The sequence below is a fragment of the Lolium perenne genome, chromosome 4 (assembly GCF_019359855.2).
Source record: "Lolium perenne isolate Kyuss_39 chromosome 4, Kyuss_2.0, whole genome shotgun sequence".
Lineage (NCBI taxonomy): Eukaryota > Viridiplantae > Streptophyta > Magnoliopsida > Poales > Poaceae > Lolium > Lolium perenne.
This window is the reverse complement of record NC_067247.2, coordinates 48,395,800-48,412,285: the sequence shown is the minus strand read 5'-3', so window position 1 is coordinate 48,412,285 and position 16,486 is coordinate 48,395,800. Positions and strand designations below refer to the sequence as shown.

Genomic DNA, 16,486 nt, shown 5'->3' with positions numbered 1-16,486 from the left:
GCAAGATCACAACATTTTTCTTGTAAAATTATTTATACCCAATCTTAATGAAATGGACACGCAAATTTTGTGTGTGTTCTGGAAGAAAAAAAGATGTCAGCCGGTTCGAGGGATCTGATGTGGAGTGTGCGTCAGGTTTCCAGTGGTAATGAACTTGTGTTTCCTGTGTAATTCGTTGGTTTCGATCCAAACAGAAAAGGTGCTTCCATGAAACTGGATGGAGAGATTGATTCGCCCTAGAGAAGATTCATGTCCAACACCACACGCGTATTTTGATTGGTGTGGTCACCCTTGCTCGGAGGTCAACCGCCGCCACAATCATGATTGGAAATGGGGAAAAGACGCCCTTTTGGGATGCACCTTGACTAAATAGGTCAAAGCCCAAAGACACCGCTCTCAGCGGTGTTAAAAGGGGAAAAAATGTGGTGTGTGAACAAGGCCTTGCATGAGAATGGGTGGATCTCAAATATCATCTTATCTGTGGACTTCTTCTTTGCTCACATGGAACCGTTCGTCTACCTTGATGAGGGCATAGAGGATGATATCGAGCGGAGAGTACTCGCGGTCTCAGCATATAAGGCTTGATTTGTACGGGTTATATGCACCGACAAGAAAAAAATGGTTTGCAAAATTTGGGCACCCCAATAGACCAAAATTGGTTTGCTTGGTTCTCTACAAAATAGCCTTTAGAAGACTGACCGGCTTGAGAAACGAGGATGGCCAATTTTTGCGGCATTTGCCCTCTTTGCCCATTGCCGGTACACCATTCGAGTTGGTGGACCACCACCTCGCCCATCGCCGCTACACCATTAGAGTTTGAGGCCTTTTGAAAGACTAGCTTAGCCTCTACGTCATTGATTTCCAACAATGGCCAACACATCGCCGCCCTGCCTTTGCACCTTATGGTCGAAAGGCGACCCTCCTCTCCATCTCCTTCCCAGAGACCAAGCAGTCCGAGGGGAAGGCCTTCTGCTCCAGCCACGACGCCGGACCAAGTGGTTCGTCCCCGGTGCCGGTGTCTCTTCTGTGGTGGAGTGATGCATCGACGACCTTCAGGCGCGGAGCTGACAAGGAAGGACCTGATTGCTTTTCCTACAATCTTTCTAGGATCCTTTCTGTAAAATTTATGTCCTTATCCAGAAATCCCCTGTTCTGTGGGGGTTTTCTGCAAAATGTACTCGCTCTAGGAGTGGTGGCTGACCGGTTCCACAACTCCAAATTGCAAGGCCATTGCATTTGCATCCCTTACCCTTCTTAGAGCATCTCCAGCCGTCTCCCCTACGAGGCCCCAGGATGTCGTTTTGTCATCCGGATGGACGAAAATGGTCCAGTCCCGCCCCCGGTTCCTCGTTTTCGTCCGGATTAGGTCTTTCATCCGTCCGGAGAGTCCAGTCCATCCCCGGCCCCCCGGGGAGCGCTCGGGGTGCGGGACTCCGGACGAGAGAAATGCGCGGGAAACACCGAGGAAACTTCCCGCGCGTCTGGTGGCCCCAACTTGTCGGCGAGAGAGACCAATCGTCGTCCTCATCGCATCGTCTTCCACACGCTGTAAAAGCCTGCCGCCGGTCAGTCTTCGCCAGACGCGTAGCTTCCACACGGCGAGTTAATGCCGTCGCCTCGGTTTCACGCGCGTCTACCTCCATTTATCGCCGAACTACTGCGTCTGCCCCGCATTCACCTCGCTCCCTGCTCTCACCTTCCCCAAATCTTCCCCGATCTCGAGCAAACTAGCAGCGATCAAGCAATGGCGAACGACGGCGCGGCCAACAATGGCTTCGGCCGCCGCTCTCTGCACCAATGGGAGGGGCGGATCCTCCACATGGCGGGCTACCCGGCACCGCCGGACTTCCGCGCGCCGGGAGGATGGCGCCTCAGCGCTGGTGGCGTCCTGATCCCGCCGCCGCCGATGGGTCGGGCCACCCTCGAGGCGGAGATCGATGCGGTGCTCGTCACTCTCAGTGACGAGCAGCGCGCGGAGCCACGCTTCTTCCCCGACAACTACGAGGCGTGGACCAACTTTTTCCGGCGCCGGTACGAGCGCGAGCTCGCCGCTTACGACGGCCCCCCTCCTCCTCCCGCTAGGAACAACGCCGCCCGCCGTCGCCGGTGGTGGAGCGCGCCTAACCGCACCCTCGCGAATGTGCTCGCGCACATCGAGGGTGGGAACTACCCCCTCTGGGGATGTCGCCGACGGAGGAGGATGACGTCGTCCTCCTCCTCGTCCAGGTCGAGGTCCGCGTCGAGGTCTGGCGGATCTGCGCCCTCGACCTTCATCAAGAAGGAGCCGGTCCGTCGATGCCGACCTTCGTCAAGAAGGAGCCGGCGTCTCCACCGCCGACAAGAGGGTGCAGGAGCGGCGCCCTCGTCATCCGCGACCAACCCTCCTCTCCGCAGCGCGGGCGGAAGAGGAAGTCGTCGAAGAAGGAGGCCGCCGCCAGCCAGCTCGCCGAGGAAGAGGCCAAGCGCGTGGAGGACGCCGCGGTGGAGGAGGCGATCGCCAGGTCGCTGCAGGACCTGGTGCCCGCCGACAACAGCCTCCCCATCGACGCCGCGCTGGAGTGGTCCAGGCGGGACTGGGAGCGCCAGGAGGCGGTGCAGCAGCGGCGGCTGCTGGACTTGGCCGTCGCGCGGCAACTCGCCGTCCGCGCCGCCGCACCAGCCGCGGGAAGGAACGCCGCGCCCAGGACCGTCGAGCTGATCAAGCTCGAGGAGAGCAGCGACGACGACATCTACCGGCCGACGCCGCCACGCGTCGGCGATGCTGGCCAGGGTACGAGGCAGCGCCGCCCCAGGACGCCGCCAGCTCGAGCGACGACGACGACGGCGCGGGCTACACGGCCTTCTACCGCCATTTCGGCATGTAGAAGGCCGGTTTTAGTTTAAATTTAAGTTATCCCATCGCCGAATTCAAATATATGTACGAATTCGGCCTATTAATGTATGAACTCGCCTATATATGTTAAATATCATTAAATTCGCTTATGTTTGAACGAGTTTCGTCCAAATTTGTCTAAATTCGCCATATTTTATCAAAAACTTTCATCCATCCTGAACTCGTCGCTGGAAAAATGGACCTCCCAGGCCAAAAATTACATCCATCCGGCGCTATTTAGCGCCGGATTTCGGCCTGGGGAGCCCAAACGGCTGGGGATGCATCTTGAGAGATTTGGAATGAGATGAACTAGCGATTATTCCGAAGCAAGCAAGGGCCATCTATGGTCATATTTGACAAGATCAATAAGGTAATGAAACTTTGGGTATCCACGGGAGCAAGGTGTTTGAGTGAATTAATGCCGGAAGAGTAGTCCGGTTGTAAATTAACTTTTAAATTAGTGTCAAACTCGTTCTTAATTAGGCAAAGCTTTTCCCTCCGTTTTAAAAAAAAGTTCAACTATAGTAGATGGTGTTTGATGGAGATTAGCATTTTCTTCAGAAGAATTTGCTTCTATATAAAAAGAATGGATCAGGGGGGGTTCTTTGGCGCTCTTCCCCAAGTTGCCTGACGGCGATAGCACATGCGTGTGGGACTATCAAAACCGATATTGTGGAACAACAGAGCTGAGCGAACATGATCTCACCAGGCCGATGACGTGAGTTCGTCTACTCATCGGCAGCGACACAAAAGAGCAGAGCAATGATGTTCTCGTCAGTTTGGCCTGTTACATTAATTTGCACCGTTCCTAAGAGGCTAAGTAGTAGAGCGACAACAGTAAGACAAGACGACGCCATCTGTTTTTCCCAAGCTATCGAACTGAAATAAGATCTAAGATGTTACTCGTCCGAATTGCGTATATACACTACCATGAAAATTGACCGTGGTGGTCCGAGTTTGTTTACAGAAGAGGGCTGCGTGGTGTGCAATAATCTGGAACTTCATCTTCTACTAGGGCTGCTCAACACTGCACTGGGCCAATGCCCAAAGTCAGCTCCAGTTTGAATCTCATATCCCCTTGGTGATCGAGTTCACATCAGGATTCCACTGTCTCCAAGTCTAATCTTACCGAGAAGCTAGAGTACTCAATCGCCTTGTGTTTTCCCATCATTTGCAACCGGTGATTCATCTGGAAGGAGGCCCAGGAGAGGCAGAGGTAGTAGGGAACTAATGTTACATACGGCAATAAGAAGAGCCAGATTTTCAAAGTTGTCCTTGGTGACTCCCAGAAACTGAGTCAGGCCCGCGCCCACCAGACCACCAGCGACACTCCCCGCATTGGAGATAGACATCAGAGTAGCGAACAGTGTTGCTTCCACTCCCAGAGGGCACAATTTCGCGGCCAGCACCAATACGGGCATGAAGGAAGCCTACAGAACAAACATCGTAAGTGTTTATGTCAAAAGACTGAACGTATCGTAAGTGTTTATGTCAAAAGACTGAATGTGAAAAGGAGCGCAAACAGCACGGTCCAAGACTAGTTAGTGCAATCGTGTTTCATACCTGACCAAGGACGGTGAGAATCAAGGAATCCCCTATGGAGAACCATTCATCGCTTATCCCAAGCTTCCTGTTAAGCCCAGTGACAAGAAGAACCTGGAAAGGCACAACTCACGACTAAGCATGTCTGACAACAAAGATTATAGCGGCAGTAACAGAATAAGGAAGCCCGGAAGAGGACCTGTGTCATTCCAAGGGCAGAACCTAAAATCGTTGTCACCAAAAAGATTTTTCTCAGTGGAACTGCTTTCAAGAATGAATTATATATTCCGACACCCAGTAACGATGCAACTGATGTAACTAGTGTGACACGCCCCAGAAACTCCGGTGTGAATCCAATCTTATTTGTGCTGAAATTCATCAGAAGTTAACATATAAGAAACAAGCATTATAAAGGGGCCAAGTACACAAAATTATAATGTGCGCTTGTACAAGTAAATAGGCATTTACAGTTTTGTCTTAAAAGTTTTACACCACTTGATCATCTAAGTATATGGAAAATGATGCAACGTATTCAGCGAACAAAAGACAACTTTAATCTCATTATTCATAACATACTAAACTAAGTATGAATTCTACTTCAGAGAAAAGCATACAAAAAGTTCATTACTTTGATAGGTCATAATCAATATTTTTTCGATAAAGAGGTCATAATCAATTTACCGCATGGAAATTGATTCGACCACTAATCTACACCTCATGGATATCCAATTGACTACTAATGGTGAAACAAGGAATGCATTATATAACTCCAGCACTGTTGAGTCTTGACTACTAAGTTGTAGTATTGCATGCAATATCTTCAATTCAAATTGAGAATGCAGGATAAGCAAAAGGTCCATGCAACATGAAGCGACCAGCTATAATATAAATATTACTTTAGTATCTTGGAAACTTTATGTTTTCATTAGGAATCCGAAATTGTGCTTATTGAATATAAAAGAAAATATCTAATACAACAATCTAAAGCAAGCAAGATGATCAAATCTCGAGTCTGTGGAACATACACAAAGTAAAACATGGCAGAATCTGACTGAGGTGTTGCTTGCCAAAGGAATATGAACAAGGTGGGCAAGAAAATGTTCGGTTGCTTTACTGCAGTCCAAATCTGCATGATCTGCTGCCTAGAGCTTTCAATTAATCCTGAACCTGAAAATGAGATGGAACGCTTGCTTGAAGGCAAACGATGCTCATTTACAAGAACTGCAACAGCAGACGTCATCAAGGGTAAAAATGCCGTCACACCAAATACAAATCTGCATTTAGGGAAACGCATGATCAGTGACCTGTAATATGCAGGGTTTGCATCAGCTTTTACTATGTTCCTTTCCTAAGGAGCAAACCTTACACCATAAGTATCCACTAGTGAACCACTGAAGTATGCACTCACAACTCCTCCAAAGGCTGAGGATCCCCAGCATAGTGATTGGAGGGATCCAGATGTACTCTGTGACTCACCTCGAGCTCTCTCAACAACCATGGAATCAACCACCTGCATTCAGTTACTCACAAAGCGAACTATAAGTACTAACACTAGTATTCTGACATGGATCAAACACAAAGACGAGTGCATTAGGTACAGGTGGACTGTTTTTTAGACATATATTTCAGATGCTGTTTTTTGTCTTTTTGGCAAGTGATGCCCATACTGAGTTTAGTTCTTTAAACAACAATCACCATAAATAAAATGAAACAATTATCTACATTGAGTTCTATAATTTAAAAATCAGTTCAGCAACTATTTAAAGCATCAAGAATCCAGGGGTATATATGATGCCCCCCCACGGGGGCCTCACAGCCTATCCACGATAGGGAACCAGCCCGCGCCGTTCGATCTTGGTTTCAGCCCCGCGTCGATCCGGGCCGCTCGTGTTTGGAACAAAACCGAAACCGACGAAACCTAGCCCCAGGCCCAATCTCCTCGCTTCATCCTCCCCAATCGGCTGGCCTCCTCCTCCCCCAATCGCAGTTGCCGCCGCCGCCCCCACGTCGATCCCAACCGCGCCTCCGCCCATCGTCGCTGCCAACGACGAAGGTCCCAGACCGCGCCACATCCCCGTCGTGTGTGCCTCGTGGTCTTCTCCATCGAGACAGCAAGCCGCCTCTCTCCCAATCCCCGAACGCGGCTGTCTCCCCAATCCCCTCCCTCATGGATGGTAATAGGCGAAGCCACACCGCGTCGCAAGAGGGAGCCTGGAGCGGCGAAATCAGCTACGTCGACGAATCTAGCGTGGCCGCATCTCGTGTGGTCTTCCTCTTACATCCCAGTCTGAATCTCCTCATGAACACGTGAGGGAGGTGATACTGACGCGGGCGCCGCCGCAGTTCCCTTCCCTGGAAGCCTACAGCTCAATGGGTCCTGCTCGATGGCCGTGCTTGTCGCGTGCCCGTGGGCTGGGCGCCTGAAGCAGGGCAAGGCAGAGCATGCCGTGGCCTATGAACTTTGCTATTTTTCAGGTATTCTGTATTCTATATAGCTCTGTATGCTTTGCGGTAAATATCAGTTAGATCGGTTCACTGGACAGCGGATGTGGATGCTGCCCTCTGCAGGTATCAGGAAATGGAATCACCTGATGTTTGCAAGCCATGCCCGACATAAGATTGTATTTCTTGGTGTACTGTAACCGTAGAGGATTGGTTGATCAAGGACTCATGTAAGACTTCGTCGTTTTCTTGTTAGATCAAATATTATTATATTTGCACGAGCATATTTATCAGAAAAATAGTTATACATGAAATAGAACTCTTGACTTACTGTGTTGTGAAAGTGCATCTTACTTTCTATATTAAATTAGACTTCCACTTGTTTGTGGTATGTCTCATTTCACTGTCGGTATTACAAAATTAATCATGAAAATGAATATGAGTTGAACCCAAACCATAAAGCACAACACACGTGTTATATATCTCCTTGGGCAAGCTGAAATACTAGCTGATGCTAAAGCTTTTATAAGTAATTCAGTCTTCCATAATTAAACTAAAGGGCAGTTTTTGTGCCGATGCCTGGGCCAGGTGACCAAGAGCAATGGTGTTGTCGAGCTGCTGGACAAGTGAGATATTTTATGTCTTCACAACCATATTGTCGAATATAACTTATGGTAGATCATCTTTGTCTGATAAAATGTTGAAGATAAATATGACTAGAAGGAGAAGAAGGACGTCCAAACCTTTTGATATTTCTCTGGTTTGCTTATAGACTTCAAAATGGTCGATGCTAGCTTGTTGAATGCGTTTTCTTAAGTGAAGTTTCAGTTGATGTCTCCGGGATGGTGGTGATGCGAAACTGTGATCTCTAACTATTTCTATAAATGTCAGGTGTAAAACACTATTGATAGGATGACAATAGGAGGACAAGAGATGCCGCATTACCTCCCCGGCCTCTTCTTCGGCAAGGATCTGCAGGTTCTCTCTGTCTTTGGCAAGTAACACTAACATGTTTATCATAGCCACATGTAGTGTTATACATCTAAGAAATTATTTTAATTAGAAAAAAACACTACTTTTTATAGTGCTATTGTCGGCCCAGTAATCGCGCCTTTCAACTTCTGACACATACTATTCCTTGGCATGCTTATTATTGACCAGCATGGATTTAGCCTTACATTGGTTATTGGGAATGCATTTATTAGGTGCCCTAAAAATTCAAGATTTATCGCATACCTTCATCGCTTATTTTCTTTCTGCCCAAAACAGTACTCGGTGAGCTGACATGTGCCGATTTGAGTGTAGCACACCAGACATGTGGTTGTTCTTAAGTTTACCTCTCTGATAGTGCTTCTCATGTTTCTCCATGAACATCGCTGATCTATAAGTTTTAAGATGGAATTTGCAAAATGGCATACTATATTTGATAGCACATTTTCATGGCCATCCTAATTTATTTTCTTGGTGCATTCTCTATTAATACTCAAGGTGACGTGACTTCTTGAGAGTACATAAAAAATACCACGCGGGTTCCAACTACTTGGCAATAGAATTTGTATCTGAATTTATTTCTCTGTGTGGGGTTTTAAAAGGTTATGCTAGGCCCATAAAAAAGTTCATGTATTACAATGAGATCGCTGGAATCTCAGTTGATGCATACCCTTTTTATTTACTTATCTCTGGATCACTGGCTTGCGACAACTTTTCAATAACAAGAGGGATTTCTCTGAAAACTGCATTTCCTTTCTTTAGGTGGCGGCTTTTGAAGAGAACAACAGTCTTTGGACCGAGCTAACATACCCCTGAGTCAAAGGATTCAGTTCATGCCTCTTAGTGTTGTTGTTTCATTTATGCTAGCTTCATTAACATGCAGCTAGAACAACAACAGAGGCACAAGGTCTGTATTTCTATTTTGTGTAGAGTTTATTCAGTTCAACTCATCGGTGGAAGATGCTGACCTGACTGCTAATATTCTCTCTTATGACTCATTTATTTCTGGTGGACTTGTAGCATGATGAAGACACTCGAGAGACCTGCAATGACTCTCTTATGTCTCCTCCGGCGCCCCAAACATGCACCTAGAACAACAACAGAGACACAAGGTCTGTACTTTTATTTTTTGTAGAGTTTATTCAGTTTAACTCATCAGTGGCAGATGCTGACCTGACTGCTGATATTCTCTCTTATGGCTCATTTATTTCCCCTGGACTTGTAGCATGATGAAGGCACTTGAGAGACCTGCAATAAGTGTGCGAACCTTGGTGGAGACGAGATAATGGTAGTGTGATTCAGATTTGAGGAAACACCGTGTGACTTGCTTCTCTTCAGTAGATGTTTACGCATGATATTCTCTGCGAAAACTTGAATTTTTTTATGGTTTGAGTTAATTGATGGTAGATTCCTATTGTTTGTACATATGTTTGTTATGCACTTACCGTTTACTCATGATATAGTTTTAACTCTCAACCATGGTTAATATAGTGTTCGGAGAAGATGAGAAAGGATCATTTCTCTTAAATGTTTCACCAAGGTACATGGGTGCAACTTTGTTGTATTGAACATGATTCATTTGCATTGGTTTATCTTTGGGTGATGCAGGCCCTAATCATATTTACATTTCCTTTCCGTTGTCGCTTTTAAAGACCATGCTGCGATGGCCGACAATGCATTGCCTATGTAGATGATAATTTTAGTGTTCCTTGCTTTTGTTGCTCTCGGCAAAATCAACAACTGTTAATTTCTATATTATATATATTCCTCTGGTTATTTACTGTGGTTTGTGATGATTTGTAAAACCCAAAGATTATTAGCATTTCCCTATCTATACATGGGTCTTATGGGATCATGTGCCAAGGCGGACCCAATCTATATTTTTTTCTTCAGGTAGCGGCTTTTGAAGAGAACAGAAGTCTATGGACTGAGCTAACATACATATGAGTCAAAGGATTCAGTTCATGCCTCTTACTGTTGGTTTTTCATTTATGTTGGCTTTATTAACGAGAATCAGTAATGTATTATTTTCATCATCATCTGTACAATAGATGTTGATGATTCATCTTCAGATATATGTTCGTTTTTGGGACCAGACTACCAATTCAATAGGCTGCTAGATGGACTGGAAACCAGATATGGTAAAGGCCTCCAAGATAGGTGTTGTTATTTATACATATTTGTTCGCCATGCATTGTCGGATGCCAAATGTTTTCATGCTAATTTTTTTGCGCTTGTCGCAGTTTTCTCTGCCATTTCAGGTCCATTGCGTGCCTAATGCTATCTCCTTGTGGACCCAGGCAGGGAAATATCCTAGGATGCATCTTGATGAATTTATCAATTTTATTCTATTTGAAAACGTGGTATGCTTCACCAAGCCTTCGACATGTCAAAAATACTCTGCTGTTTTGATCATACTTGCTATTTTGATTTATTATTAATATATCCTGGTATACGTGCTCCCCCTCTAGGTTATGCTTGACAATTATGCACCATATCAATTTATGTTATCTCAGATGTTGGATTTTATAAATAGCGCTCTTAATAGCCTTTGTGGATGCCTGTCACCTAATGTTTCTAACTATTAGCGGTAAGGGTTATTGCATTTTTCTTAAGTTGGCCTTCATAGTAATATGCTTTCTCCATTAAGAGAAAAATATAGGTAGTACTGCTGACCTCAAAATAGAAATTAGCTTTCCTAGGTACTTTATCTTTCAACCTTTCCACTTGGTAGGAATATTTTGTTCAGGGTTCAGAGATGGTTCTTCATTCTTGGCTTGGGTTGAACTTGCTCTTTGTTATTAGGCTGCTTCTTTTAGGGTTAATGTGTGAGTTCCTCTTTTCAATTTAGTACATCCACCCTGTGTGTAAATGTTTTATTTATTTGTTTTCTGTCCTCTTCCTTTAACTCATCTCTAGCATGAAGAGCTTGCTCGCCACTATTGCTTCCAGTTAGGATGGAGCATTTGGGTTGTTATGCATGTATGATTGTTTTCTCTTTATGTTGTGCATTTCAACTGTGGTAGTTTGGAGTGTGCTCATTTATTTAGCTGCATATACTTGGCAGGTTATGAAAGTAATTAAATATATTCTTCAAAATCAAGATCTGGGCATGCTTCTTTCGCTTGTATCAGCACACATTTGTTCTAATTATATTTTGTTGTGCTTTCTACTGCTTTTAGTGCAGTTTAATTTCATAGAAAGTAAGCACAGTTAAGCATGTTAACCTCTTCTTTTTCTTAGATGCATCTCACATCACTACAAAATATGATATGGTGTCGAGTGTTGCTCTGTTCTTTCATTCTCTGTCAATTGTGGTATATTGCAAAGCTACTCGTTCTTTGGTGTAGCTCCTGAGATGAGACTTGTGTTCTTCAGTTTCTCAAGATGTTTGTGAGCACCCAGCTCTGGTGCCTCATTTAGCTTTCACGTCATCCTATTTTATGGTGGTTAAACCTGTAGTTGGTCATTTTGACAGTCAATGTAAAATGAGCCAACCCGACCGTAGAGCCTAAGCAAAAAAACAAAGGCTGACTGACGTTTGCCCATGGAAATAGTGGATTAGTTCGTATCCCTCTCAAGAATCAATAGTTGCGATACCTTGAAGAATAATGAAGAAATTATGCTGTGTACGATTAGTGAAAGGTAATTCTCATAGACATAGGCCCTTTTAATTGTTCATCATATTCCTCTGATATATTATCCATGTTTTTGAGATTATGTTTCCTAAGCAGTTGTCTTTCCTTTCCATGTGGCTTAGCTACAAGTGTTTAGTATTGATGCACCTCTTTCTTTGTTGTCTTTTTTTTCTTAACTGTATCCTGCTCATATCCTAGAAATATTTGGAGTAAACTTAGGGATAGAAAACGTTAGTTATATTTAGGATGGTGCACTTCTCAAAATAAAATCAATATTCTTTACTTAGTGGTTGCGTTGCCAAAATGTGGTCATGTGTACTCAATACTACTGTGATAGTAGGCTGATACGCATAAAGTTTTCAGATGCAGCATTAGGGCTTATTCCATTTGCATTGGTTTCTATTTCTAGAGATCTACATGATGTGATGTTTCCTTATGATTCTGTTTTTCCGTTGAATACATTTAGTTCTAATCAGAATTACAATAGATCTGTTTTTGGGTCTAAGAGTCTTTTAATAGAGTACCGAGATTTTAAAAAAAGTGGCTTCTACCCATGAATAGTCTCCTTCAAACAAGTGAAAGTGTCAATGATCTGCGTTTTACGAGTTCATTCTTTTATACATATCATTACACATAGTTTTTCCAGATGGGCTCTTCCACTTGCCACTTGATATCAGAGTTTAAAGTGGAAGGCGTTTTTTACTGCTATGTTGGATCTCAAGTAGTACTAAGATATAATAGACATGATGATGTAGTTATGACCATCTACCTTTTATAAAATACTGCTGCCCCTTTTTTAATGGTAGATTTCTTTTGCTTAGAAATGGAAATACTGCTTAGGTCATCCTATGGACTCGCTACGTTTTCTTTGCTCTACATAGTTTGGTTTCTTCTCAAATTTATTTTATACTGTCACATTGTTCAGTCAAGGAACAACTCGAGCAACATGTACATGTTGTGATGGCTTGCTAAGAGCTGGAGAAAAGCATTTATAGTGCCCCTTACAGGTGGATGTATGCTTGTACTTCTGCTTGGATACTGTATGAAGAAACTTAAAAATGTATATTCAAATTTGGTTCACCATATTTCTTTTTATTGGGCCATACTTTGTCCATGACAACAAGTATGATTTGTGTCGCAGATGTTGAGAAAATCCTCTTGACCCACTAAATATCCAAGGGTTTCCTATTTCAAGTCCATGGTTACTGATCTGGTGAAACTAATATTGGTAGCAAGTTGAACTGTACTTCATGGATGACAAGATGTAGTTATGTCGTTTCACGTTGTATGATAATATCATTTGCCCATTTCATTTCCAAACTAAAATCGCTGAATATAAGTTAATTGGTTCATTCCCAAGTATTTTCTCTCTTCATTTAGATTGTATGTCTTTTAATTTGAATCCTCTCTGATGTATGCAGACATGAAATATTTTCAATCGCTTCTCAGTTCTGAAATTAGCTCCTCTCTTCATGTATTGCCGTGGGACTAATCAAGGACCTGATCATCGAAGGTGGCGATAAGGCGTGTGAGCAATTAATTATCAGGTGTTAGCTTGGAAAGGCATATGCAAGTGTTGTCTTCGGGAGCCTTGAATTCCTGCAAGTTCATTTCCAACAACAAATGTAGATTTTGATTCCTAAATATAATAAGAAACTGAATCTGTATTACATTTTGGTTCAGTAATATGTGACTATTTGTGCCAGTTTTGTACATATTAGAAAAAAAGCTACAATCAAGACAAAATTAAACACATGTTATCTGATTCTTTATGAATATTTGAAATAGGGTTTTATCATCGATTTGTACAAATGCTAAGACTGAGGTTTGTTAATTCTGGAGCTTTTGTAATTGTCAAAAAATATTGCTTCAGTGAATTTTTTAGTATCGTTATGTAAAATGTATATTAGCAAGAGCTTCACGGGATCGTGCGCCAAGGCGCACATCTAAATCTAGTTACTTAATAATATCCTATTGGGTTGTGTGTCATGATACCATGCACATGTGATATATTTTCTAAACCCTGCTCCAGGGAATGGGCAAAACTGAATGAAAAATGCTAGCAACTGTAGCCCAAGGTTTGGTAAACTAGAAATGCTTAGATATAAAGATACATTATTACTAACGGAAATCATGACTTAGTTTCATTTGGAACAGCAAAACCACTGGATCAGACTATCTTGTGCTATTGTACCCATAAAAGACTATCAACTTTCTTAATGTCAAGGATTATACAAACTAAATAACTAACTACTGCAACCGAATCATTCATGATCAACTTCAAAGGAATAATTAAAAAATGTGAACATACTTTTTCTGCTCACTTACAACGTCAGAGAAGGCAACTGCAAGAGATCCAAGAATAATAGAGAGCGCTGCACTATACTTATCATCCACAATGGTTGCCATAAAACTCCATGAAATGGCTCCAAGGATTCCAGATAGAATGAGGTACGACCTTCTACGATATCCAAATAGAGGGACGGAATCACTGCATGGCAAATCAAAACAACATAGGTTTTAAGTACAAATACAACATAACAGAGCAGCAGGAATGATGTTTGGTATCGGTGAGACCTGATAAAACCATAAAGAGGCTTGATCAACCATGGCAAGGCTGAGAAACCAGTTATAACTGCAGTCTAGACAAGAGGAACAAACTTAATCTCGGTGCCAATAGGTACTGCCAAAGGCTTAAAACGTTAGCAGAAAAAAAAAGGCTTCTAACAGAGTAATTCACTGGATGCAGTCATACTGAAGCTCAACTGAATAAGACCATGCATTGTTCAAAAAAAAGAATAATATGATGCACGTCCAGAGACTTGAGAAAATTTTGAACTACAGAAAGAAAACAAAGATGCTGACCGCCACATACCTCTGCTGGATCAAGCTGGAGATCATCTTTTAAGTAAAAGCTGACAGCAAGTCTGGAAAGACCTAAAACTCCTTGCACAAAATAAACAGTGGCAACAGCCACGTTATCGGGGGACAAATCCACCCCGAACGCTTTGGAGTAACCTGACTTGGACGTGCTACGGGAGGAACCATCTGCGCTGCATTGATTCTTTTGCCATCTCCCAAACTCCCCATTCCTACTGTCCCCTTCAGTCGAAGTTGCCTGGTCGCCTGGCGACACGCTTTCTACAGTTGAGAAACATGATAGGAATGATGATGCATCTTACAAGAGTCTAGAGTAGTAAATCTTAGAGGTAGTTACCAATTTACTAACAAAAACTCCAGCTCCAATGATAAATTACATAAGACGGCAGTTAAAATGATTTGGACTTTGGAGAGATGATGAAATGTCATAATGATCATCATGGCGCGTCACACATGAAGAAACAAGGCAACAATCCTTTCAAAGAGTGTATGCTATAACTCTAAGGACCATCTACCGTTTCATTGATCGATACAATACACCCAGATGGAAATTGTACTTATATGATTTCACACAGAAGCAAAAGGGTGCCCCTATCCCTCAAAAAAAGAAAACTAAAAAAAAAAGGGTGCCCCTACATAGTAGTAGCATGGAAGGAAAGCAGAGCTGCAGAGGGGATCTGTTCATAACTCGCAAACATTCAGGCAGGCATTCAGCAAGCTAATCAGTCGAAAATCATGGTCGTGGCACTCGGGTATTGGCTCTCAAATGGTTTTTCTCTACCAACTTACTGCAATACAACCTCTCTGCACCGAAATTTCCTCATCCACAGAAACACGCGCGAAATGTCCAAGAGATAACGTCAGTCGTCGTCAGTTAAGCAAGCTCGCGCGATTGGCTCACCGGTTTGGCCGTCCGCGGAGTTGGCGGTGCCGTCGAGTTCGAGGGGGCGGAGAGCGTCGGTAGAGGAGGCGCCCTCCTCTTCGCACAAGCCGCGGTCGCCGGGGCTGCTGCTGGTGGAGGTTTTCTCCGGCGAGCGGCCGCAGCGGCAGCAAGGTTCCGGCGGGCGGCGACGACGGAGGGCGTGGTGCGCGGAAACTAGGTACGAGGTGGAGGCGGCGGCCGCGGCCGCGGCGCGGTTGTGCAGCGGAGGAGACGGCGGCGGGAGCAGGAAGCTGAAGGCCATCTGCAAGCGCGCGGTGTCTCCTCCCTCTGTCTCCTCCGGTTTCCACCGCGCCACAAGTCAATATGGCAAGTTGGCAACGGGGACACTAACCACTGGTTATTGCTCAATCATAACCGTTTCCGTGAAGGAAAATTTTCTCCGTTCCTATCCCCGCTAACTGTTATGGGGCCAGTTCTTTTACCATACCCATCCCCATCGGGTAAATAAATAACCATCGGTTAACCATCCCCGCTTTAGCTAGTAACTATGAGCCCAAAATAAAATGACAACATGGTAGGATGACGGGGTTGGATGGATTAGGAGTTTAGAAAGGAGAGGCGAGCATTTGGAAGTTGGGATTTGGGGGCTACGACGGTTGGAGACGGGAGGGGCAATGTGAGCACAATAGGATTAGGGTTTTCTGATATCTATATATACCTATCTTGTACCCTAGTGCCACATGTCATGTGCCTAACAGGGATTTCACGGTTATCGGGTATGGATAGTGGTAACATAGATCCATCCCCACCTTGCCTAACGGGGAGAGTTTGCCTCCAATAAGACCCCTACGGGGATGAAGTACTAACTAAAACCATCCCCTAATAGGTGAATTAACCACCAGAGATCGGGGAATGGAGCCCGTTGCCAAATTGAGCCCACAAGGCCAAAGCTCACAATTCACAAGTCACACCTTCTCTCTCTCACACACACAGCCCGTGGGCTTGGCCTGAGCACAGCCCGTCTAACATTTTCCACTCAGCCAGAATGCCAGATCGAATTGCAAACAGCACTACTGCCCAAAAAAATATGAAAATAATCGATTATCCCTTTGCGAAAAAACCAAAAAAAAATCACTATTTGTATAAACTGCAAAAAAAAGAATTACGCGCAGGTTAAGTGCATTTTTGGTCCCTCATGTCTTGCAAAAGACTAACGTTGAACTATTTTTTGGTCTAAAC

The 16,486-nt window shown here is 44.1% G+C and overlaps 1 protein-coding gene and 1 long non-coding RNA gene across 2 annotated transcripts; one reads left to right on the top strand and one right to left on the bottom strand.

The window, feature by feature from the left end:
- Window positions 1-3,629: 3,629 nt before the first annotated feature.
- LOC127292424 (folate-biopterin transporter 1, chloroplastic) lies at window positions 3,630-15,618 on the bottom strand. Its single transcript, XM_051321816.2, has 9 exons — window positions 15,266-15,618; window positions 14,360-14,625; window positions 14,062-14,126; window positions 13,813-13,975; window positions 5,776-5,924; window positions 5,440-5,688; window positions 4,614-4,782; window positions 4,436-4,528; window positions 3,630-4,302 (listed from the first exon to the last, which is right to left on the bottom strand). The coding sequence occupies exons 1-9, from the start codon at window positions 15,546-15,548 to the stop codon at window positions 4,018-4,020; spliced, it is 1,722 nt and encodes a 573-aa protein (XP_051177776.1). The 5' UTR covers window positions 15,549-15,618; the 3' UTR covers window positions 3,630-4,017.
- Window positions 6,356-9,610, top strand: LOC127292425 (uncharacterized). Its single transcript, XR_007845135.2, has 6 exons — window positions 6,356-6,889; window positions 6,983-7,086; window positions 7,748-7,834; window positions 8,609-8,753; window positions 8,867-8,958; window positions 9,072-9,610. It is a non-coding gene; the product is annotated as an uncharacterized lncRNA (long non-coding RNA).
- Window positions 15,619-16,486: the final 868 nt, after the last annotated feature.

What these genes read in the sequence shown, in the direction of transcription:
- LOC127292424 (XM_051321816.2), bottom strand. Translation starts at nt 15,548, where the DNA reads ATGGCCTTCAGCTTCCTGCTCCCGCCGCCGTCTCCTCCGCTGCACAAC. An exon ending in TCTGCCATGTTTTACTTTGT is followed by an intron (nt 4,783 to 5,439) that starts GTATGTTCCACA and finishes GATGAATTTCAG; the next exon opens with CACAAATAAGATTGGATTCA. An exon ending in CTGCCCTTGGAATGACACAG is followed by an intron (nt 4,529 to 4,613) that starts GTCCTCTTCCGG and finishes GTGCCTTTCCAG; the next exon opens with GTTCTTCTTGTCACTGGGCT.